The 24227-nt window shown below is 33.4% G+C and overlaps 3 protein-coding genes across 5 annotated transcripts; all 3 read right to left on the minus strand.

Annotated features, from left to right (window-relative positions):
- Window positions 1-536: 536 nt before the first annotated feature.
- Window positions 537-10289, minus strand: LOC117918702 (probable methyltransferase PMT5). Of its 3 annotated transcripts, none has more exons than XR_004651924.1 (10): window positions 10088-10289; window positions 8880-9756; window positions 8625-8760; window positions 8163-8403; window positions 4579-4804; window positions 4259-4419; window positions 3793-4096; window positions 2582-2714; window positions 1551-1756; window positions 537-880 (listed from the first exon to the last, which is right to left on the minus strand). XR_004651924.1 is itself a non-coding variant. In XM_034835545.1 (10 exons), exons 2-9 carry the CDS (start codon window positions 9389-9391, stop codon window positions 1607-1609), a joined length of 1863 nt encoding a protein of 620 aa, XP_034691436.1. In that variant the 5' UTR covers window positions 9392-9756; window positions 10088-10289; the 3' UTR covers window positions 537-880; window positions 1592-1606. The 3 variants fall into 3 exon arrangements, 2 of the variants coding, with proteins under 2 accessions (XP_034691436.1, XP_034691444.1); XM_034835545.1 differs by having other exon boundaries at window positions 1592-1756; XM_034835553.1 differs by lacking the exons at window positions 537-880; window positions 1551-1756; window positions 2582-2714 and having other exon boundaries at window positions 3985-4096; window positions 4255-4419.
- A 2926-nt stretch (window positions 10290-13215) lies between these two features.
- LOC117919541 (dnaJ homolog subfamily C member 2) lies at window positions 13216-16811 on the minus strand. Its single transcript, XM_034836700.1, has 2 exons — window positions 16705-16811; window positions 13216-15762 (listed from the first exon to the last, which is right to left on the minus strand). Exon 2 carries the CDS (start codon window positions 15703-15705, stop codon window positions 13756-13758), a length of 1950 nt encoding a protein of 649 aa, XP_034692591.1. The 5' UTR covers window positions 15706-15762; window positions 16705-16811; the 3' UTR covers window positions 13216-13755.
- A 1461-nt stretch (window positions 16812-18272) lies between these two features.
- On the minus strand, window positions 18273-21567 carry LOC117922470 (beta-glucosidase BoGH3B-like). Its single transcript, XM_034840605.1, has 9 exons — window positions 21551-21567; window positions 20998-21445; window positions 20797-20887; window positions 20552-20697; window positions 19912-20155; window positions 19744-19848; window positions 19462-19644; window positions 19169-19373; window positions 18273-18925 (listed from the first exon to the last, which is right to left on the minus strand). Exons 2-9 carry the CDS (start codon window positions 21417-21419, stop codon window positions 18438-18440), a joined length of 1884 nt encoding a protein of 627 aa, XP_034696496.1. The 5' UTR covers window positions 21420-21445; window positions 21551-21567; the 3' UTR covers window positions 18273-18437.
- Between the last annotated feature and the right edge of the window lie 2660 nt (window positions 21568-24227).

The raw sequence follows: 24227 nt of genomic DNA on the forward strand, positions 1-24227 counted from the left end.
GAAAAATAAATCAAGAAAAAAAAAATGAAAGAAGATAAAAAATAAATTTAAATTTATATGCTTTTTAACATCTTAGGTCTTTTTATTTTCCTTTCTCAAATTTGATACTTACACCATGTTTAATTCCTAAAAAACTTGAAGGAAAATATGAGAAAAAAAGAAGAAGAAAAAAATAAAGGTGAAAAAGATTTAAAATACAATTTAAAATCAATAAATTATTTTTATACGCTTCTTTAGACTCATTTTACTTATTTTTTTTATATTATATAAAGATCAAATAATTTTTAAATACCCCAAAATTGATTTCCTTTCTTATTTCCCAAAAACCAAACATGAGAAAACAATTTTTATTAATTTTTTTTCATTTTCTTAATACTTTCTACGATCCAAACATAACCTTATTAAAATTTTTAAATGTATAAAAATATCCTTATTTCTAATAAAATTATTTTTTAGAATATGATTCTCAAAACTTGTTGCTAGAAAAAGAGAAATTAAAAGTCTAGTAATCTAAAACCCAACACACACACAGAAAATGGGATAAGAATCATACACTAAATTCTTACACTTTTCCTGCTGCATAGCATCCATTCTTTCAACAACATTAATTGTTTCATACAAAGACTGATTCCAATATCAAATCATTAAGGAAATAAAGAAACCAAATAAAAAAAGAAAAGGAAAAAAAAATTTAAATTGATGAATGAATTCCTACAAAGGCCCTTGACAAAAAAATGAACTGCATCTACTTGTGCAGCAACTATTCTTATAATCTACAGCTTCCACATACCTCTGGTTCAGTTGTGGCCATCTTCAAGTCCCTGTTGTCTCAAGCAGATAATATTACATGAAGATGTCGTCAAGATAGATGATTCACGCGCTGCAATCAAGACAAGTTCATAACTGTCAGTTCTGAGACAAACCCAAATTCTTGGTTGTTTATGATTGAGAATTTATCAGTTACCATCTTGAAAACCAGTAATGAGTGTACCACATTTGGAACTAATAGCTCCTCTGGAGTTAGTTGGGTGTACCAGATCATCACAACATGGTAGATTCTAGGTAAAGTCCCTCTTCGGGTTTGAATTACCCTAACACTACTTTATTTAAAAAGAATTATGTAAGTGTCATTTTTTTTTCACTGTTTTTAGTGAATGTTTCAATGAGTTGCCTTAAAATAACTAAACTATATCCAGATATGACTTAAAAAAAAACTACATTTCTTCTAAATTCTGAGGCCATTAGTACACACTGTTAGACGGTATGCCTCCCTGTACAGATTGAAACCAAATCCAAACCTTACTTCACCCAGTTGCAAACTGAGCTTGAGCTTATAGGGGTGACACGGTACATCTCCCAGTACAGATTGAAACCAAAATCAATCCAAACCTTTCTACACCCAGATGCAAACTGAGCTTGAGCTTATAGGGTGACTTTGGGGGGAACTATAACAGTAATAGCATCAAACCCGTCTGTCTTTTAAGTTTTTTAGACCTTAATCTTGTTAGTTGAATATTTCTCAAAATTTGCTAACAGATTCAAGAAATTACCAGTGCTAAAAAAAATGGAGCTTCCGCAATGGTGAGATCACCTGATGCTGAACCAATCATTTTTTCAAGAATGGCTTTTGGCAAACAAGTAGCCGCTGGTCAGTGCCTTTCTGGAGATCAATTACCCTTGCTTCCCAGCGGATCTGTGTAGCAAGCGCACGTGCCTTCTCTATAGCTACCATGTTATCAGAAAGAACAATCCATCCCTAGCAACCAACCATGGGGCATCATATATCAGAATAAGTATGTCCAGCATACAAGCTAAGAATTAGCATTTGCATCAGAAACACCTATTCAAATGAGTTACTGAGTAGTGGGGCACAGCCGATTAGGGTAAACTACCACACAAATAAATAATCCATCAAACTGTGTCAACCCAGATGATGGCAAGTTCTGTCTTTTTTTCCTTTTCTTTTCTCTTTTATTTTTTTCGCAATGCTTGGTTCTAGGAAAGTAATAAGAAAAGGAAAAAAATGGTCGAATATGAAAAAAATATCAAACATGATTAAAAATTAGTTAGAAACTTGTATATTTTAAAATAATTTACGGTATGTTTGAATTAAAATTAGTACAGAAACTTATGCTTTTTCAAAAATTTTAATCCTTAAATGGAAGGGAAAAAAATAAGTGAAATGAGTATAAAGAACCATGTAAAAATAATTTACGAAGTTTAAATTTATTTTTTATTTTATTTTACTTTTTTTTTTCCTTCCATTTTTCCTCTTTATTTCTTTCCCTAACACTTTTCCTCAAATTTTCCAAGAACCAAACATAGGTTTTGGCTGTTAGGTAGCCATGGAGTTAAATTGAAGAGAATGGTTAAAAACCAAAAAGAGAGAGAAAGGTACACAGCCTTCCATCAAAAACCGTACCTCAAGATAATTAGGGCATACAATTAAGAGAGATCTTATAGGCATTTTCCAAGTAATAGCAGAAAAAAAGAACCAAGAAAAATCAACATCATGGAATCCTCAATAAGAACTCAAAGCCTAAGCAATAAAGGACAGAAAGTAAAAAAACAGTAAAGATACCTCAGGGCGGAGAATTCGATCCATTTCCAACAATAAATTCATTATGTTGCACCCCTCTGAAGTGAGGTGAGAGAGAAGCCCATTTGCATGAAGCATGTCATATGTTCGAGGGTACGTAGGGAAGGGTTCACACCTGTGCATAAATTCCTAGATCATTGAAATGAATAGATTCCCCATAATGTAAGAACAATAACATCATTTCAATTAGATCTTGCAACAAAATTTCAAATGAAGAGGAGTTTATAGGATATGGCAAACACAAATAAAATTAAACTTATCCATATCCATGGTTTTTCATATTTGACTTTGAGCTAACCTTTTTCCAAACTAATACATCAAATGCATGCATAGTAGGTTAAAACTTGTCAGGTGCCAAACTGACTTTTATTTGGTGGAAGTTTAGGTAAGTTTAGAACCATCATAAATTTGAGAATTAACCTTAACATTTAAGCTTAGTTTGGTTCTTGGAAAGTATTAAGAAAAGAAAAGAAAAAAATATGTTAAAGAAAATGATTTTCTCAGATTTGGTTTTATTGTGAAAAATATGAAAGAAAAAAAATATAATTAAAATTAATTAGAAATTCATACATTTTAAAATTATTTAATCTTTACGTAGAAAAAGAAAAATAAATGAAATAAGTTTGAAGTAACATATAGAAGTAATTTATTGATTTTAAATCTATTTTTTATTTTTCTTTACTTTTTCTTTCCTTTTATTTTTCCTCTCTATTTTCTTTCTTTCATATTTTCCAGAACCAAATATAGTCTTAATTCATTATCACCATTTGACTAATAATGTCCATTAAAAAGGGAAGGGGCAGAAAGTTTACCATCCTAAACAGATTCCACTTGGCATCATCTTGATCTTCAGGAATTTTTGCTTAAGATCATTATGATCTAATTTTCATATATATATAGAAAAAGGCACAAGTAATCAAACCCAACACCAATCATTCTATTCGATTACTCATAATATCATTCAAAAACACAAGATTTATTTCACAGGAAGATAATGTTTCATAAAAATAAATTTCAATCCACAATTTCTCATAGAGATCTTGATTCAGATGAAAAAAAGGCAACATTTCTTATGTCCAGTATGCTTGAGAAAGGATTGCCAATAAATCTTCTAGATCAAATTTGAGCCAGAAAAGCTTGTGATTATCAAATTAGATATAAAAGTCAAGAAAGAATTGAAACTAACATCTTACCAGTCATGCAAAACACCAGCAAAACCTTGATAAAGAATTAAAGGAAGGGTGTTTTGGGTCCTGGTAGGCACAACATTCATAACCCATACTGATCTTTTTGCTTCCAGAAATGCAGCATTTAAACCACCATAACGAGCATTCATGTCCATCACATTCCTGATCATATTAAATGGAGGTAATGGATCTTCATCCCCTGGCCTCTTTGGATGGTCTGAGAAAATTAAAGGTGTAAGCAAAGACCAATAGTTTCTTAAAGAGGATCTCCAAAACTCTGAGTCTTCAAAGTAATCGTCAGGATGAACTCCTGCAAAGATAAAAATGAATCAATAAACGTGCATAGCACAGTGACGTAATTAACGGACTTAGTGGAATAGATTCAAGCAGATCTATCATAAATAGAGATTGAACGTTTTTAAAACAATTGTAACAAAAATTAAAAAAGAAGTTGCAATGGAACAATACTTTCCATGGACTTCAAGCTCAACTGAGCTCAAATGGGAACCAGAGGACCTGTTCTGAATAGGAATCCAGCGTTTGCTGGTGGTCCCACTGATACATGGTATGAGGGGCTGATAATATGATTGAGTGTCATGCTCTTCTTTACAAAGTGGTACAGCACCCTGCTTGCTACAATTACGAACAGGAACAAAAGCATAAGTAAAATCCTGTTAATGAACTTAAAGCAAAAATAAATAAATAAGTAAAAATTTGAGAGATTGCCAAAAAAGAGAGAGAAGAAAAAGATTAGCATTGGTTTAGGGTGTGCCTTATTAATACAATCCTCACCGAGATGTATAGCAATGAACATCCATAGTTTTCTGCCAAATTAAAGTCTCATCTTGCTGAGCTAGAAGACTCCAACAGATTCTTTGGGTGAGTTCTTCAATAGGTGTTAACATACTTCCCTTCTTTGTACTTGATGAACTTCCACGTGGCTTGCTTGTGGGCGAGGTTAGAACAAAGTAACCGCCAGGCTTGAGCACCCGGTCCACTTCTATGAGGAACATCCCATCTGATTTATGAAGTCATCGTTAGATTGGACATGTAAATCCACAAGTGGCATCACCACCTCAATTCAATAAAATCACCAGCATAATTTAACATACCAAAAAATAAAAATAATATGGGCAAGCATGCACACATTGAATGGTAAGGCTACCTTTTACTATACATATTTTTCTATGGTAACTCTATCATCTTCAGTAGTTCACAGATGGACACAGGGTTAAAGGTAGAGATCTAATAGGGAACATTATTTTTTTGAACTGTAAGCCAGTGGAATTAGTTTGTAATTTAGGTGCAGGTTATAGTGATACTGGAAGGTTTATGGGAAGACAATGTAGAGGCCTTGACACCGTCAAATTGGGGGTGATTCAGAAAATGTTATTGGTAACAACTCAGACAAGCGATGCTGAGTTTCTCAATAAATGGTTATCTGATGAAGAGACCAGAGACTATTTCAGAGTCTTGGGGGAGCAAGTGAGATGGATGATTAGGCAAAGCAATCAAGAAGCTGATGCTTTGGTAGGAGGAGAGGCAGGAACAGATGAGGAGTTTCAAGGAGATCACTCCTTGTAGAGGGGTTTTGGGGTATGTAGGGCCTGGATTGTTTGAGGATACCATGGACAATATGACACTATGATACATGATAAGTTTAATACATGTTACAATTTATATTACATCTTATATCTTACAATATAGAAACAGGCATGATATGAGGCAAGAAACAATGGTATGAACACCTGTGATCCTTCTAATATTTTTTTCTTAAAAAAAGTCAAATTTAAAATTTTCTTAAAAAATACTGTTATAATTATTGGTTAAAATGTTCTTTAAGACTAGAATTTGATACATGAAGAGAGGATTACATGAAGATTTGAAGCTTAGAAGAGAGGAGAATCCTACATGAAAATTCAAAGCTTAATTGTAATTATTGTCCCAATGAGTATATGGACCTGTATTTAAGTTATTTGAGAATGATGACGAATGAAAACTCTAATTTATTAGTTTTTTTTCTTCCCCGTGTTTTTTCCTTCTTTTGGGGCATAGGAAAGGAACAATAACAAACTTGGAAATTTTGAACTTTGAAGACGGCATATAAATAGAGAAACAAATATGTATACAACTTACATTTGCATATGTACATGCAAGATACACATACACACGCATATACACACAAAAGCACATGCATATCATGCACATGCATGCACACAATTTCTTTCTTAATGTGGTGGTTAGAAATTTATACAAATTAGGACTTGTGGTATAATGAAATTTATTAGCATACTAGTCAGAAAATTGGAGCTAAAGCTTACAGTTAAAAGGCTTAGAAAATTTAGTGCATGTTTGGATGTATTTCCTCTTTGTTGTTTTTAAAAATAGAAAGTCTTATATAAAATAGAAGGATTCTTATACAAAAAGTAGGTAGATACATTGTGTACTTGAAAATACATCTTAAAATTTTCAACCTTCAACTTGTTGTATAAGAGTTCCTACATTTTATATACAAGTTTCTATTTTAAAAACATAAAACAAGAATTGCATCCAAATGCCACCTTTGCAGATTCCATGGTGAATGCCTATTTTGTTTAGTGAATTTCATCAAAAGCCATAATATTGATGAATTGCTATGTTACCTCTTTTACATTACTATTCTTCATGAAATTGATTATATATTGATCCATCCTTCAATCTTGCAAGTTGCAATATATAACTTACAATGTCCACAATGAAAAAAAAAAAAAGAAGAAGGGAAAATAATTGTGTACTTGCAGCTCTACACAAATCAGGAAGCCTTCAGGTTAGGCTCATTTTAACTTTTTTCACTTAGGCTTGTTTCTAATGACAACACTAGAGCACAAGGACTGTGAAATGGCATGAAAATGTGTAAAAATCATGTTAGTTATTAGAAGGCAGTAAACGGAAAAGAGGAATTGAATGAAAATCAATTTGGTTTAAGTAAACAGCAAAGATGCAGCATGGAGCCAAGGCAGTCTTAGAAGCCAGTTGAACAAAAACATATGGTCCAAGGATTGCATAGAGACAAGCTTGCAATCTAGAATATGAGACAGCAAAGAGAAAGAAGGGAACAAAGAAAAAGAATACGAGGAAGAAGGGAAAGGCGCAATACCTCGATCTTCAAAATGAATATTCAAAATTTAACTGCCGTCCCTATAGAAAACTTTAACCCTCTCTCTTAGATCTTTAAACCCAAAAAAGTGAATCTATTTTTTCCCAACCATACTTTTTTGTCACTTGTTATGCACAAAATTAGGGTGGGCAACTGCAAAGGTTTCTGATTTTTCCCTTGAAAAAAGAGAAAAAAAGCGTTTTCAAATGTTCAAACTTCCTTTTTTTTCCCTCTCTTCCATAGCTTTATAGTCCTTCCTTTCTACTATATTTCTCCTATGTTTACAAAAGACATTTTGAAGGAAGCTTTGACAACTTTCTGACAATAAATAAAGAAATGTTTTCACACACCATTTAAAGAAATGTTTTGATATACCATTTAATTCTTAAAATCTTTCCAACAAGAAAAGGAACGAAAAAATGTTCATGAAATCTGCAGTTCTGCACATTTGTAGCTTATCATTTTCAACCTAAGGTTTTTTTTTTAAGTACTTTAAGATGTTTTACAGTAACTACTAAAGTCTTAACTTGAAATCAAAATTTTCTAGAATCTAAATAACCTATTTTCTTGTCAGCTTTGGTTAAATGTTAGTTCAAGAAGAAACTCAGAACTTCTTCTGTGATGTTCTCCTTCACAAACTCTCAATCGCCTTTATCATTCTTATTATTCCCACAAAAAACCTTCAAGTGTCAATCTTATCATCAATTTTTCACTTTAACAGATTGAGCCGATAATATCTATCTTCAATCTTATTCCTCTTCACACCATTTCACCAAAAGCTACAATAATTCATGTCATTATACTACCTTCATCAAATTTCTAAAACTTGATAATTGGATCTTGATTAACATGATAAAGACAGGGAAGTTAGTTGACCTTTCTTTATTTGCATTTTTTATTTATTAATTGTTTGATTCATTTATTATTGTCCTTGGATTGAGTTGGCTTTAATTAAATCTTACTGTTCATTAACCATGTATCTAGATCAGCCTTTTCATTTTCAATGCAATTACAACTATTCCATAAACAAAAATTTAATGAATAATAATCATTTTCAGGATTCTGGTTAGCAAACAGCAGATTAAGGAATAACGTAGTTACTGTTTTTACTAAAAAGGTAAGAGAACTCCTATGAGGATGCAGCAAATTGTTATTATATGCTTTCTTTATTCAAAAGGAAGCCCATGAATGAAATTGATCATAACGGAAACCATGCCTAATCCAACAACTTCAAAAGTACCTCTCTTGTCCCAAATGATACCACACTGAGCACAATGAACCATGTCAAAAGACAATGATGGATAAGGAAGTTGTCTCGAAATGAAATTGCCAATCATTGCTGGAAGGCCTCTCTCAAGGGCCAATTGAACTTGGCTTCCAGTTGCCTCATACTCCGCAATACAAACAGCCATTAACTTTAGCGAGACTAAATGAGCTGCAAAGCTGCCAAACCCGCAGCCAATATCTAGTACAGTCCGTACCTGTTACAGAAAAGAGAAAAGACATAGGACAATGTTGTATTGTCTTAATCAAAAAACAGAAAAAGAAAAAACATGTTATATTTGCTGCTTCAAGTGTGCACCCAATAATCTTACTTTAAGAAAGTATAAAATTCTATTCAATAAATGTCAGCCTCTTAAATTGAATGCTGTCCTCAAAAAGCAACAAGTGAGAATAAAATATAAAAAGGAAAAGGACTTACACCAGCTTGAAGAAATTCAGAGTCACTTCCCAACCCTATCATTTCCGCAATTTGGCGAGAATATTCTTTGACGCCATCAAAGTTCAATCCATCCTCAGAGTGGAAAGCAATTTGATTCTCTTCAAGCAACATCAACCTAGAAAATATGTAATAGATATGTAAAAGAAGATAAAAAAAAAAAAAACCAAAGCCAATTTAACAGTTTTTTAGTTTCATGATCTAACGATTAGCTAGCCAAGGTCAAGAAAATAAAACCTTTTCGTCATGCTTCCAGAAGAAAGAAACTGATCTTTGGTTATTTTTACATTCCCACTCCATATTACATCTCTACCAGCTGGCCACCTCAAAGGGATCTTATAGTCCTTGGGCGGACGAACCAAACACCGCTGTCCATCTCGTGACAGTTCACAGTGGCGATCAAACTCCTCTCCATCCTTAAACCCAGCTAACAAATTTGCAGAAACATTGTAGCATGGTACATAATTTTCTTGTTCTTTGCCACAAAGACCAAGCTCCCTTTGCCGACTGACTCCCAAAGACAGAGTCCTCAACTCCAAATAATCAATTGCCGCTTGCTCCTTTAGCCGTCTATAGTTTGTATAGATGTCAGGTACCGGAATGGATGTCACAGACTCAAAGCTATTTGAAGAAGATGAACCTAAGACTGCTATTAGTGCAAGGACGCTAATGAGGCACAATAGTAACCAGCTGACCGGCGGTCTAGGACCAAGAATGACAGATAATTTATTGATCCAAGAGCTTCTCATGTCCAAATTGTGCAAAATCCTTTTAACAGTCAAGTTAAAAGTCTCACAAAATAACCTATTATTCTAACCAAAATCTCCAACGACCGCAAAAACCATAACCTATCATAACATACAAACAATTCTTACAAGCCTTTGACACACCCAGGCTGGTTAATCTTCCACCACCAGATCGAAATTACATAATTAAGCAAACAAGAATCGGATCATGAAGCCTGCGCTATAGTCCCTGATTACAGATCAACAATCTCCTCACTCAAATTTCCACAATCCAAACAAATGCCAAAAAATCACAATTCCACAGAATCACAAAACGACAAAATTCAACAAAATGAATGCCCCCACCACCTCCTCCCGCATAGATCAACCTGCAACAAAACACCAAAACGCCACCAAATCAACAACTGCAAATCCATCACCTAACTCTCTGTTCCAACGCCAAAAAAGACTCCAAAAATTAAAAATTAAAAATTAAAAACACAAAAATTCGAAATGTCGTAAACAAAGTTAGGGTTCACATTCCGAATTTCCCTTCCTTTTCTTGGCATCCATACAGACATTACGAACTCAAAATGCATCACATCCAACAACCAAAATTCCAGATCTCGCACTCGAATCAACTCAGATCACATTCAAAAACGATAAAAACACTACCAAAAAACACTAAAATAAAAAATAAATACAGAGGATTGAGCGTACCTCAGGAGTGGAGATTCACAACTATCTAGAAGAAACGAAAAAGAGAATTCGGTCGTTTGGGGAGGGGTGGGTGAGACCGTGAGACCAGTTTTTAAGGATTTTCCCTTCTTCCTTTTTCTCTTGAATTTTTTTTTTTTAAATTGTGAAATTATAGAAATTGAGATCCAAATGGCTCGTACATAGAGAGACTGGCAACAGCCAAATCATATTCTACACGGTATGTTCACTGGGAATAATTGTTATTTATAGTGTTACCGTCACCCTATTATTATTATTTTTTTTTCAAATTATTTTCTTATTTTATAAAAATATTGGGAGGCTACCGTCACAGCTTTTTACGCGCAATTGTGAATTTGTGACAGCCCAATGAAAGTTCTCTACGTCACCAATCAGGGTGCCACATGTGTACCTGGGTCCATTGCTATGATCTCATTATTACCTCCATCTTATTTACTTGTTAGGAGACCCAGATTTCAACAACAATCTGAATCTAAAAGTTGGAATAAAAATAAAAACAAATAAATTTTGTGTAATGCTGTCGCATTTAATCACATAAATATCTTCCGTTCAAAAAATATCCTTGATTTTAAAATACGTGTGATTAAAAAGAAGTAAAAAACTTCATACATATATAACCTAAAAAACTTTCTTTCACGTGTTTTAAAATCACGAGCACATGACAAAAAACATAAAATATCTATATAAAGCATGTATCGTCATATTTTAAAACAATAAAAAAAAAATATATTCCCGATTTGACAACAATTTTTTTTTTGTCTGTAATAAAAAAGACATTATGATCCTAATTTTTTTTAAAAAGGAAATGACACAAATGAAAAAATATAGGAGGAGAAAGTAAGAAAATATATACAAATTTGCAACTCTTTTTTCCTATCAAAAGACCGCCAAAATTTTAAAATAAATAAAACCTTCCTATCAAATAAGAAAATTTGACTATTGAAATGTAAACTAATTACGTGATTTCCAAGTCTACAATAATGTATCATTTATTTCAATTGTACAATTAGATTAAAATAGTAAAAATTGAGACCTACTACAACATAGTGACATAAATACAAAATAAAAAGACACGGTATGATTTTTTAAAATTTTTTTAATAAGTAATGAATAGGTGGCACATGGGAACCCTTTTGATTAGTAATATTTATGCTAAAAAAAAAAAAGAACTTTTTGTCTTTTCCACGTCACCACCACGCACTCGTCTTCAAGAGATCTCCCAAATTCTTGAAAATGGGTATTTGGAGATGCCAATCGTAAGCCTCCTCCACAGAGCTTGCAATATTGAGAATCCCAATAAGGAAACAGTTGGTTTTGGTCCCCTATCTGACTACAATACGAATGAATCTAACATATCTCTGATTTGTAGCAAAGCTCTCGTAGGTCTAAGAAGTGGTCAAAAAAATGGATTTTAATTTTGGCCCACCTCCATTTCAAGATTTGGTAGTTTTCCACTTTTCTTTTTCTAGTGATGTTTGTGGGGTGATTTGTTTAAGATCCCACAACTCTTAAGACAACGACACCATTATTTAAGGGCTGACAACATTGATTAGCTGAAGATTTCTCTATGGTGCGTCCGGTGCTACCATTTCGTTGAAGTGACGTCAATCATATTTGGAAGTCATTAAGGCTCAATTTGGTTATCATTCTAGTCGTAATGCTATTTGTTATATTATTAACACCCTAAGAAAGACTCACATTTGTTCTAAAAAAGTCACTCCATTTTTAGAACAAATCCTTAAAAACTATTTTCAATCATATTTTCTCAGGTAGAAACTATTTCTCGTTGTTTAAAGAACACTTTCCACAGGCCCAAAGGCACCCAACCTTTAGGATAAGGTCGCATGACCCATCAAGCTCTTGGTATCTAAAGAAGGAAAAGAAAGAATATTGGGGGGAGGGGTGGTGGGGGGTGGTGGTGGTGGTGTGTGTGTGGGGGTGGGGTGGGGTGGGTGGTGTGGGGGTGGGGGTTGCACTAAGGCAATCTAGCAACTAAATAATTTTTTATGGCAAGACCGTCTTTAAACCTTTCGTGTGAAGAACGACAATTTAAGGTCCAATTAGAGCATGTATCAATGATAACCTGATGGTTTAAGGTCCTAAAGGATCAATATATTGAGCTAAATGCAGCAAAATGATAATTCAAGGTCACAGCAGACTGCAAATTGATACACCAAGGCTGTTTGAGATAATAATCAAAGCTCATGTAGAGGCAACAAGGAAGCTTAACATCCGACACAAGATAATTCAGGCGAGATGGTACTTCGATCTTCTGAAACTGTGACACACTAACATATTGAGACAAGAAGGTAATATAAAAAGCTAATTTTATACCCAATAACACCATGGTAGTCTAAATTCCTGTTTAAACCAACTTTGAGGGAAACATGCATCACAGGAACATGGTAATATGGTCTTAATGTAAGATCCTACAAGACCATTAATTGGGGCAAGTGTTAATTGTGGGCAATATATCAAGGCAAACATCAATTAGGATATTATGGTAATGTTAGTCCTACAAACATATATCCAACATGTATGGAAGCATCAAGTTAGCTTAAGGCTCTACTAAACCATAAATTGGGGCAATAATTCAAACTCCAAGGTTCCCCCAAATGAGATATTGTAGCCACAGGTAATGTAAAGTCCACCAAAACCATATATAAAGGAAAATTGGCAAGCTAAGATCCTTCCCTAAATACATGACAATTTGTATTCCTAATGAAGAAGATGCTGAACACTTGAAATAAACCGTGTTCTAGTTAAAATATTTTCAATCGTAGAGATTAGTATCTGACATGAAGAACAAATGGCAAGCTAAGATCTCATCCTAAAGGCACAACGATTTTGTATTCATGATGAAGAAGAAGCTGAAAGTATTGGGAAAAAAATGGTATTTTAATTAATATATTGTCAATCTTGGAGATTAGTATCAGACATGAAGAAAATTCTCATGTTAAAATCTACCAGAATGAAATTCATGCATCTCATGCTTCACACTGCAACTGGCATTTTATTTTATGACAAATTTGAGATAAACCTGGGAGAGAAAAAGGAAATATCTGGCCAAACTATAAAACAAAAATTACAAATTAAAAATAAACACGAGATAAAAATGCCAAGATTTATACTGGCAATTTGATAATAACTATTGAATGTCGGACGATACAACCATAATCTAACTAAAAATGATAACATAGAACCCTCTCCCATGATAATCCAACAGCAATATCAGACAATCATTAAAATAGTTGAAGTAAAACTTACAACCTTCCTTTGTTCTCTCAATGCAATACATGTAAAACCTAAACACTGTAATATAAAGCATGATCTGATTTTTCAAACGAAGTACAAAAAAGATTCCCATGAAAATGAAGTACCTTCAGCAATGGGTTGACACAGGAACCTCTCAGCATAGATCCGCCTAAGGGGCTACCCCTCCCAAAAATATTAGATATATAACCTATGTGGTAAAACATCAGAAGCTGCCCTAGAAAATGCAATTAAAAGGAAAAAATGTTCTCCTTGGCAATGTAGCTTCAGGCTATTCCATCTTGAAAAGAGAAAGGAATCAAATTTAAAGAGAGGTCAAAACACAGTCTCCTCGAGCACATTTGTCACATTTGGCATACCATTGGATGCAGAACCAACTAAACAGCATTTTTCTTGTTTCTGAAATGCTCCTTCAGCAATGCAAACTTCTTCTTGCACTGGTTCACAGTTTTCCCAGGAACTGCAGCAGCAACTCGTTCCCAACGCTGATTAGTTTCCTTTGGAAATGTCTTCAGGGCTTGAACTAGAGCCCTTTCTTGAACAGCAGACCACAAATCTTGCTCTGAACTTGAAGTAACCCCATTTGAAGCAACCGCACCATCAGGATTTTGTTGTTTCCCACTTGTGCTTGAAGACTCCTTCAAGTTATCCTTATTAGAAGCATTACTTTCAGGCCCATTCTGGATGAGTACTCCCTCTGTTTCCTCTCTAGTTGTAAGTGGAGATGCAATGGACTGAGCCGGCTTTCTCTTCTCAAGGAATGAATCAAAAGCTTTGGCGGCATCGGGCTTCTGGAGAAGAACTGTTTTTGTTGCCTTCAATATCTCGTCAACGGATCTTCCTGTGCCAATGTATTCAGAAATAACCTCCCATCTTCGAGATGTTCCTTTGGGATATTTCTGCATCCCTTTTCTCAAGAGCTCAATTTCTTCTCTTTCCCAAGGTTTCTCCTTTTTCTCATACTTGCCTAATGGGACATTTCCATTAACTTCCACAGAACCATTATGCTGTGGATTCTTCTCACCTTGTTTCTTACCTGTTGAGTCATTATTGCCTCCACGTGCATCTCTGAGAAGTTTACCTCGTTCAAGCCCTTCTGCTCCCTCGATCTTGTCACATAAATTCCTCAACTGCTCAGTTTCAAGTGACATGCAGAGACTTTCCACGTCATCTTCAGTAATATTGAACAGATTTTGGGTCAAAACAGGAGCTGATAGAGTTCGAAGACGGGTTCGCTCTTTCCGCAAGAGCTTCTTCTCTTTTTCCTTCACCTTCTTCTGGTGTGAAGCTGCTTCAGCAGCTCGTTTTTCCTCTTCCTCTTTCTGCCGTTTCTCCTCTTCAGCAATCCTGGCTGCTTCCTCCTCCTGCAACTTCTTTGCCAAATATTTGGCCTGCCTTTTTTTCTGCTTTTCTGCTCGCTCCTCCTCCTTTCTCCTAAGTATTCTAGGATCTCTTTTATAAGCATTATCAATGAGAGAACGTATCCGTACATATTCTTCCTTTCTTGCTTTTTCTGAAAGTTTTGCATTCTGTCTCTCCATCCATCTCTTATGATCGCGAGACTCAGCTTGTTCAAGATCAAACTCATCTGTATGAGGGAACTCTCTCCAACTTTTAAAGCAATACCAAAAATTATAAAACATATCGACTTCTTTAAGTGGAGTATTCTCTTCCCCTAGAGTAGGAACCGGTTGGTTAACCGACCATCTGCTATTCCTCATAAAGGCTGGACCAAATACTTTGAAGAAGTCTTGTGGCTCACAATCAGTTGGAATTTCATCATCAAATTCATCTGTAGAGTCATAAATTCTTCTCTTCACAGGATCAATTAACACCTCATATGCTTCTTGGATGGACTTGAAGTGGTTCTCTATTTCATCTTTCTTCGCTTGCTTTGCAGCTTCAGTTTCCTCAGCAAGAATGAGAGCAGCCTGTTTGTCAGGATGATGCTTCAAAGCAGTTTCACGGTAGCTCTTTCTTATCTGGTCCTCAGTGGCAAGGAATCTTAAATGGCTTAAACCCAACAATGCATAATGATCCTGCTGTTTGCCTTCAGCACCAGATTTCTTTTTACCTTTGCTGCTATATGAACCCGATGATGGAAAATAACTTTGCTCCTTATCATTGGGCACATTCTGATCATCCTCATCTTCACCTTCTTCCTCATAACACCCAAGAACTCTTAGAGCAGCAGAGTGGAAAGCATGCCCCGCTGGTTCAAGTCTAAAAGCCTTCAAGGGAAGACAATTTGATGAAACATAAATTGGTTGTCCATTTACAAGCTCTTCGGAATATGTAATCAGGCGAAGGCTCATATTTGCAGACATAATGTTCAGGGAAGAAGAACAGCTACACTTTGGTCTGTAACCTGTCTAACAAACAAACTGCAAAAGACAACTCCCAATCAGCATACCTTAAGCAAAAATAAATGCAGAAAAATTTTATTACTTTTGAAACATTGGTAGGACATAGAGTAGTACAGCAAACTAAAACCACCAAAAAAAAGCATCACATTGAGTATCCCTGAAATTCCATGATGTGAGGAAGATTTAAAAATTTTCACGTATTTCACCCAAACTCTGAAAAGAAACCTAAATTGACCCATTAACTAAACTTACTCACAAGGCATTCAAGAGATTGCACCCAAAAGCCATCATCACAATTCAACAATTAATTAATAAATAATGACATAAATAGATTGACCACCAACACCATCAAAACTAAACTTTCAATCCCTCAGAAACTGAGGAATAAGAGGACGAGCAAACAGAAGAAAAAAGCAAGATGCTGAATCCAATGAGTTTTCCTTTACTCTTTCCCCGTCTTTTTTCACTTCTTTAAACAGAAAATAAACAGTACTAAAACACATAAAATTTCCCCTAATTTCCCTCATCCTCATCTTTTCTAGTCGATATTCCTTCTATCTCGAGCTTGTAAATATTGTTTATTAGAAAAAAAAAAATCGAGACCGAAAAGGACAAAAAGAATGGTGCAAGAAGTATTGAGGATTTGGAAAATAAAAGAAAATTTTGAGAACAATCAACTGCAAAATTTATATCAACAGTACCGATTCTACACAAAAGAAAGCAACAAATTTTTCAGAAAATAAAAATACAATAACAGAAAGAAAACCGAAAATCAATCTACGAGAGATTATTCAGAAAAATTATTGCCAAACTTGAGAGAAATTATCCATGAGAAAATAGGGAAAACGGATTGAGAGGCGGTTCTTGATCTTTGTTGTGGAGATTTGATTCGTAAGAAACCTGCTTAGAAACTGAAATTCGTAGAGCAGATAAAACCCTAAAGATTGAGAGGAAGCTCACCGAATCCTCTGAAGGCGACTGCGACCAAGGTGGAGCGATGGCTGTGGCTGGAGCAATAACAGAGAAATTGAGAAAGAAGAGGCTCGTCGCTTCTCCTTAAAACGCAGCGTTTCCCTAATGTTAACCCTCCTCCGTCCAGAACGACGTCGTCTGATACATAGTCTACAGTCGTCGAACCACCCAAACAAAAAATTCTTTATTAATTTATTACAAAGCGTGACATCAGTCAGGCAAGCCCGTCTCGGGCCCCGGGTTCGAGCCGAGATTGGAGGCTCGGACCACCTTTAGCTTAGGCTCGATGACCCTCTGGACCAAACTGAAAATTTAAGGTTAATTTGTCTGGATATTGTTTTTTCAATTAACAACATATATTTGACAAATTTTTGTTTGAAAACAATTTTTTAGTCTAATAAATTTGGGGTGTTTGGTGTTGGGAAACAAAATTCTTTTTAGTGAAATATTATAAAAAAATAATTAAAATATAAAAAATTCTTTATATATACGTGCATAATATCTTTACAAAAAATAAATCAAGCAAATTATTTTTCAAATTTAAATTTTGAAACAAAACATTATTTCTAAAAATAATTCAGATTTATTTTGAATAATTAACTTTAAAAGATATTTTTTAATAAGTATTTTTAAAACTATTGTCAAATTTGATTCATAACTCAATTGAAATTTCAAAATATGATTGAAGTTGTATAAATTATTTGTATTATACCTATTACTATCAACCAAAGAGAAAATATGGAATGAACATCGGGTGATAATTCTATATTGATCCGATCTAAACCATACCCTCCCATTTTTAATAAGATTTCAACTAGAAAGATACAAAAGATACAATTTGAAGTGTTCTTTTTCAGCCAAAAGTTAATATGTTTTTTACGCACATGTCAAACTATTCGTGACTTCCCTGGAGCACCCAACTTTTGAAATCATAGAAGGTTTATACTCCCCTATACATTTTTAATGCATGCAATCATGATATATAATTGAATGATGTGATTCTCTTATTCTATTTTGTATATGGTATTGCATGATTAAAGATCAAACAATTATTTTGATGATTATTTTTATATTTAGTGAATCATTTTTACATTAAGTTAAGGACTCCGATTATTTTTTTGTTTTTTGTTTTTTATTTTGGATACTTTTAGTCATTATGTTGAAGTATGCATGATATCTATTATAAACCTAAAAAGTACTTCCAATACGAAAATCGTTTTTGAAAAAACTTCAAATTTTAAAATAGTTGATAAATAATTTTCTTAAAAACATTTTAAAAAATAAAAACTTCCATTAAAAATACTTCCTAAATAAATATTATTATACTTAAAACACTCCACATAGAAACATTGTCAATCATTACCAAACCCCATGATAGAGCACATGGAATTTCTAACAAATAATTGCTTCTTGATCCTACTCCATGATCTTAAATTTTAATAAATAGGAAGCTATTTTATGTTTAATGAAGTATTTGCAATACTAATATCATATGAAATTTATGGCTTTTTGGCTTTGTAAAAAATCCTGTAAAAGAGAAAACCTATATATTGTAAAAATAAATAAATAAATCAAAGTAATTAAATCGCTAAATCAAACTCGAGTTTCCAATGTACTAGTGTCTATCCTATCCAACTAATACCAACCAAGAGAAGAAAACTAGAAACCAAGTATATGCTAGCTACACATAGTTTTAAGCACTGAGCAGTCTGACCCGATCCCTATCTTGCCGCAGCTGGCTCGGTCGTGAGTCCAAAGCCAAGGGGGAAGAGTGGGTCATAATAGGCATCGTCAAAATTCATAGGCAGTTGCTCTACAGTCTTGAACCACGTCCGAGGAAGCTTCCCGGTGAATCCATAGTCTCCAAATAGAACATCAGCCACACCTTGGCCTTCACTGCCTGGTAGCCATGCAGCAACAAGAGCACTTATGGATGGAAGGTAGGGCTGGATCACCAGAGGCCGGCCTGAGATCACTACAACTACACACTTAACACCCCCACATACGTTAGTGATCGTGCTAGGACCTGGTTCAGGAATTGTTAAGTTGGAATTATCTCCTGCAGTCTCTGCATAAGGGTGCTCTCCCACAACGACAATCGCGTAGGAGAAGTTGCCGGACTTGACGAATTCAGCATCAGGATTCTCCCTATATACCAGTTCTGTGCCTGGGTCAATGGCAGCTGAGATGGCGCTTAGGATGGTTGTTCCTGTTTAGTAGAAGACAAGATTACCAGTAATACAAATTAGCTATGTATTGCTGATTATGGCTGGAATTGGTATATATGAAATGAACATTACACACATTGAGTCAGGGGTGGTAATTCATGTAAGTGGTGTAAGTGGGTCCTCGTGTTATATCAAAGTTTAAGCATTTTACTATATAGATCAACTCAATCCAAATACTACCCAAATTGAGTGTGGAAATTGGAATCAAACTTTGTCATCCCTACCTTGGGTGTGGTTGTTTCCATCGAGTCCCTGCCAAGTGATAGTCCAACCACCACATTGGTAGCCCAAATTGTCGGCGTGGGTTCCCGCAACTAGGATCCTATCTGCCTTTTTAGGGAAGGGAAGCAAAGGAGCATCTGCGGTTTCTCCATTCTTCAAAAGAACCATAGACTTCCTAACTGCTTCTCTTGCCAAATCTCTATGAGCCTGTTAGGTAATAAACAGAAAGCTACAGCAGAAAACCAAGAAAAAACCATTGATGATTAAACTTCAGAAGTATATATTTTAGAGATACCTGGCTCCCTAGCTGGTCAACTAAACTGAGATCAGCCAATGGGTTCTCAAACAAACCCATGGTAAACTTGACTCTCAAAATCCTGCTGACAGCATCATCGATACGGCTCATGGGGATGACTTTGCTCTCCACCAGTTTGGTCAGAATACCAATGAATTCAATGTGGTTAAAAGGAACCATTACCTAATTATAAGAACACCCAAAAGGATTCAGAGTTAGAAAATAATCCAATTTATCTCAAAATTCACATTACATCGCCAGCCTCAAATTAAGGATAAATACCATGTCAATGCCTGCTTGTATCCCAGCTTGAACGGAATATGTGTAGTTTGCATGGGGTGGTGAGGTGATCCTGTCAATACCCTCCCAATCCGAGATGACAAAACCCTACAATTTACAAGGTAGTCAGTACTAGGAAGAGATGAAAATCTAATATTAAATAGTATTTACCTTGAATTTAAGGGTGTTTTTGAGGAATCCAGTGATAAGTTGGTGGTTAGCATGCATCTTCTTTCCATTCCAGCTGGAGTAGGAAACCATGACTGTAGCCACACCCCTCCCGATGGAAGGGTGATAGGCAGGCATGTGAATCTTCATTAATCCTTTCCAATCAATAACGGTGTTGTTCTCATTGATGCCATGAGTCGTGCCCCCATCACCCACAAAGTGCTTTGCGCAAGCCGCTACCTTATTCCTATTAGTAAGGCACAACCAAGAGATTGTTTTAGGGTACGGTTGCGAAGTGGGCTCCTATGCCCGTCCCAAATCCAACGTGGTCGGATTGAACAATCATTTTCAAAACTTGAGTAAGGCAAGTTTAGATTAGGATTTTTGAATCTGAACTCAATTTGGTTAGACTTAAACAAGCTCGATCCCATTAACACAAATCTTATTTAATGTTATTATGATATTTATAGTATTTATTATGTTATATAATAATATTCATTTTTTCTTAGATTTTTAAGAAAGATATCAAATTATATTAGATTTATGACCAACTTGAGTTTAACTGACCAATCTAGCCAAGTTCAAACCCTAGTTTCAGGGCAAATCAAAAGGCCATGAGTGACGAAGCAGGGATTGAACTTACTTTCCACCAACATAAGGCATGCCCGCCCTTGAATTGGTGGGGATCTCGCCTTGTAGCCCAGTTATAATTGTTGTCATTTCTTTGACAATTTTGGGATCCTCACTGTAGCTCTCGTAGCACCGGCCCCATCTTGGATCTCTGCAGACCTATTACATGTATACAGGAATGGTTCAAGTTTAGAATAGTTTGAAAGGCATACATATATATATACATATTTGTTAAATGATTCTTCATTGTATATATACCGCAATACATGGCGCAAAAGCATATTGAATGCCAGTAGCTCTAACTTCAAGGGCAGTCGCAGCGCCAATCCTCTTCACAAGCTCTGGATCCCTGCAAGGATTGAATCGAAATTCACATACCCAGCCAAATAATGGGTCAAAATCAATCCAAAAAAGCCCTTCAAATCCAAAAATCTTCAACAATATGTGATGAACACTCACCTGGTAGCCCCAAGACCCACATTGTGGGGAAATATGGTTGCCTTGTATACGCTGTTATGGCCATGAACAGCGTCTATGCCATAAATCATTGGAATGCCCAGACGGCTTGAAAGAGAGCCCTTTTGAAAGTCGTTCACCATGTGAATCCAGTCTTCTGCGGTGGCTTGAGGTAGAGGCACACTGCCTCCGCCGCTAAGTAAACTGCCGATTGAGAATTCCTTCATGATCTCTGGGGTAGCAACTGATCGATCAATCTGCGTCATTTGGCCTATTTTCTCTGCTAGACTCATCCTTCCCATCAGGTCTTTGATTCTCATATAAATGGGCTGTGTTGGGTCTTTGTATATCTCTAGATTCTGTACCGCTTCACCCAATACGCATAAGAGCAGAAGCCCCACTAAGATGGCTGACACTTTCCCCATCTTCACTTCCCAGACTCTTTTTGGCTCTGATATATTCAGAGAGGCAGAAAGTTAGAAACCGAAAAAAAAAAAACAATAACGACAATGGAAGAATGAGAGAGGGAGCGAGAGAGAGAACGTGGGGGGCTAACCTTGAAACGAAAACAAAGGTATAGTATGAGATGAGAAACAAGCACAGAAGCCCACTATTTATCATGGAGCCAAGCATGATACGTGGTGGGTCCAAACTCATCCTCCGAAAGATCTGGACCCTCCAATTTTGGATTCGTGAAGGGAAAATCAAGTACGTCCTAAGAAAATTATTAGGGATAAGATCAACGCGACGGAATTTTATTTTCATTAGAGTTAGTGGAATTGAAAAACTTTTCACATTATGTAGTGTCCTCTACAGATAAAGCCACGTTGCCAAAAAAAAGGGGATGTGGAATTGTAAATTTATTTTTTCCTTTTTTCTTTTCCTTCATTTTATTTTATTTAGGATAGTTATGTTTTAGGGTAAGAAAAATTAATATTGGAGCTAAAGTCCTTAAAATTTGCAAATTTGGTATAAATTGCATAAGGTTTGTTTAATTATAAGAACATTGGGCACACCATATTTAGCTTTAAAATCTATTTCAAGGGTCAGAATTTGTACATTAATTTAATCCATTATAAGGCTAATGCTAGGGATACATGTTTTTATTCAAATATATATATATATTTAAATTATTACATAGGTTATTAAGATTTTTTAAGAAATTTTGTCTGCCCTAAAAATTATGCACTATAGACTAAAAAAATATTTTTAATTAAATAATAACATTTATCCTCAAATAGTAATAATAATTAATATATAATTAATAAAAATTAAATAGATATCATTCTCAAATCTAATTTAATATTCATATGGTTTTTTTATTTTGTTTTAATTTCTTTGGAATTGTAACTATTATCTTAGTTTATTTTTCATCAATTTAATGTTTGGGGTTTCTTATTTTGAAATTTTTAAAATTTGAAATTAAATTAAATAATAATTCATTTACAATTGAACTATATAATTATGGTAATTAAGACTCCCTTTGATGTGTTTTTAAAAATATTTGTAGTATAAAAAGTGTTTTTAAAGAAAAATTAGACATATGATAAAATTGTAAAAATGGTTTTAAAAAATTTTAAAAATCATTTACAATGTTTCTTAAAGGAAATTTATAACTTTTAGAAATCATTTAAAAACACTTTAAATAAAAATACCTTTCAAAAATTTTAAATTATTTCTTCTAAGATAACTTTATTCTACTCTTCACAACCACATTGAATTTGCAAATAATTTTTGAATAATCATATTTTGAAAGATATATTCAAAATTTGTTATATATTTTCAAAATCAAGCATTTAACATCTAACAAAAATCAATTTCCATCTCTACTCATGAGCTATTTTTAGTAGACAAGATAAGATATAATAGAATTTGTATATCTTAATATATCATATCTCATTAAAATAGATAAAAAATAAATATACTATGATATAATTTCCATTATGATATAATATTCTTCGATATTATATCCCATAAACACGATATCCTAAAGTAATACTTAACGAAATATGTTGTCTTATACTTAAAATAAATAAAATGAAATATATTATTTTTCAATATCTAAAATAAAATTTATATTGCCTACTAATATTTTTTATTTAAAAAAATATAAAAATTTTAACAATATTTATTATTAGAATATTTAAACTTTATAAATAATTTTTTATATTATGTTATTTAATATATAAAAATAATCTATATTAAATAATACATATATTAATTTTATTTTATAAATGTTTTTTTAGTTTTTCATTTTTAATCACAAATTTAATTTTATAATATAAAAAAATATTTTGTAAAATAAGTAATATAAAAAATTAAAATTTAATAAAAAAATTATAATACATAAGATATTATTTATCAAATTAACTAAACTTTCCATATTGAAATTCATCATATTTATATTTGAATTTCACTGCAATTAGGATCTTTTCTCTTCCATCAATTAATCGTTATCCGGTAAGTAATAAGCAAACAAAATAATCTTCTCTATTCAAACTTTCTTTTAGAAATAATCTTTCTGAAAAATGTTGAAAATGGAAGTAAAATTAAGATACACTTCCAATTGTAATCAATTAGTTATATCATATCTTTTTTTTTTACTTAATTTGACAGAAAGAGAAAGATTGATATCCTAAAGTAATACTTAACTAAATATGTTGTCTTATACTTAAAATGAAATATATTATTTTTCAATATCTAAAATAAAATTTATATTGTATACTAATATTTTCTATATAAAAAAATATAAAAATTTTAACAATATTTTATTATTAGAATATTTAAACTTTATAAATAATTTTTTTATTATATTATTTAATATATAAAAATAATACATATATTATTTTTTTTTTAGTTTTTCATTTTTAACCACATATTTAATTTAATAATAAAAAATTTATTTTGTAAAATAAGTAATATAAAAAAATAAAAAAAATAAAAAATAGTAAAAAAAATTATAATACATAATATATGTATATCCAACATATATCAAACATAACTTTAATGTCAATTAAGCATCACACTTATATTTGAATTACAAATTATGTTTGGAGTCTAGAAAAATTGAAATTAGTATTTATTAGGTTTGTAAATTTGATTATTTATCAAATTATCTAAATTTTACATATTGAAATTCATCATATCTTGTATTTGGTGCATATATTTGAATTTCACTCCAATTATGATCTTTTCTCTTTCAATCATTATCCAAACAAAATAGTCTTCTCTAT

Source organism: Vitis riparia, chromosome 1, assembly GCF_004353265.1.
Source record: "Vitis riparia cultivar Riparia Gloire de Montpellier isolate 1030 chromosome 1, EGFV_Vit.rip_1.0, whole genome shotgun sequence".
Lineage (NCBI taxonomy): Eukaryota > Viridiplantae > Streptophyta > Magnoliopsida > Vitales > Vitaceae > Vitis > Vitis riparia.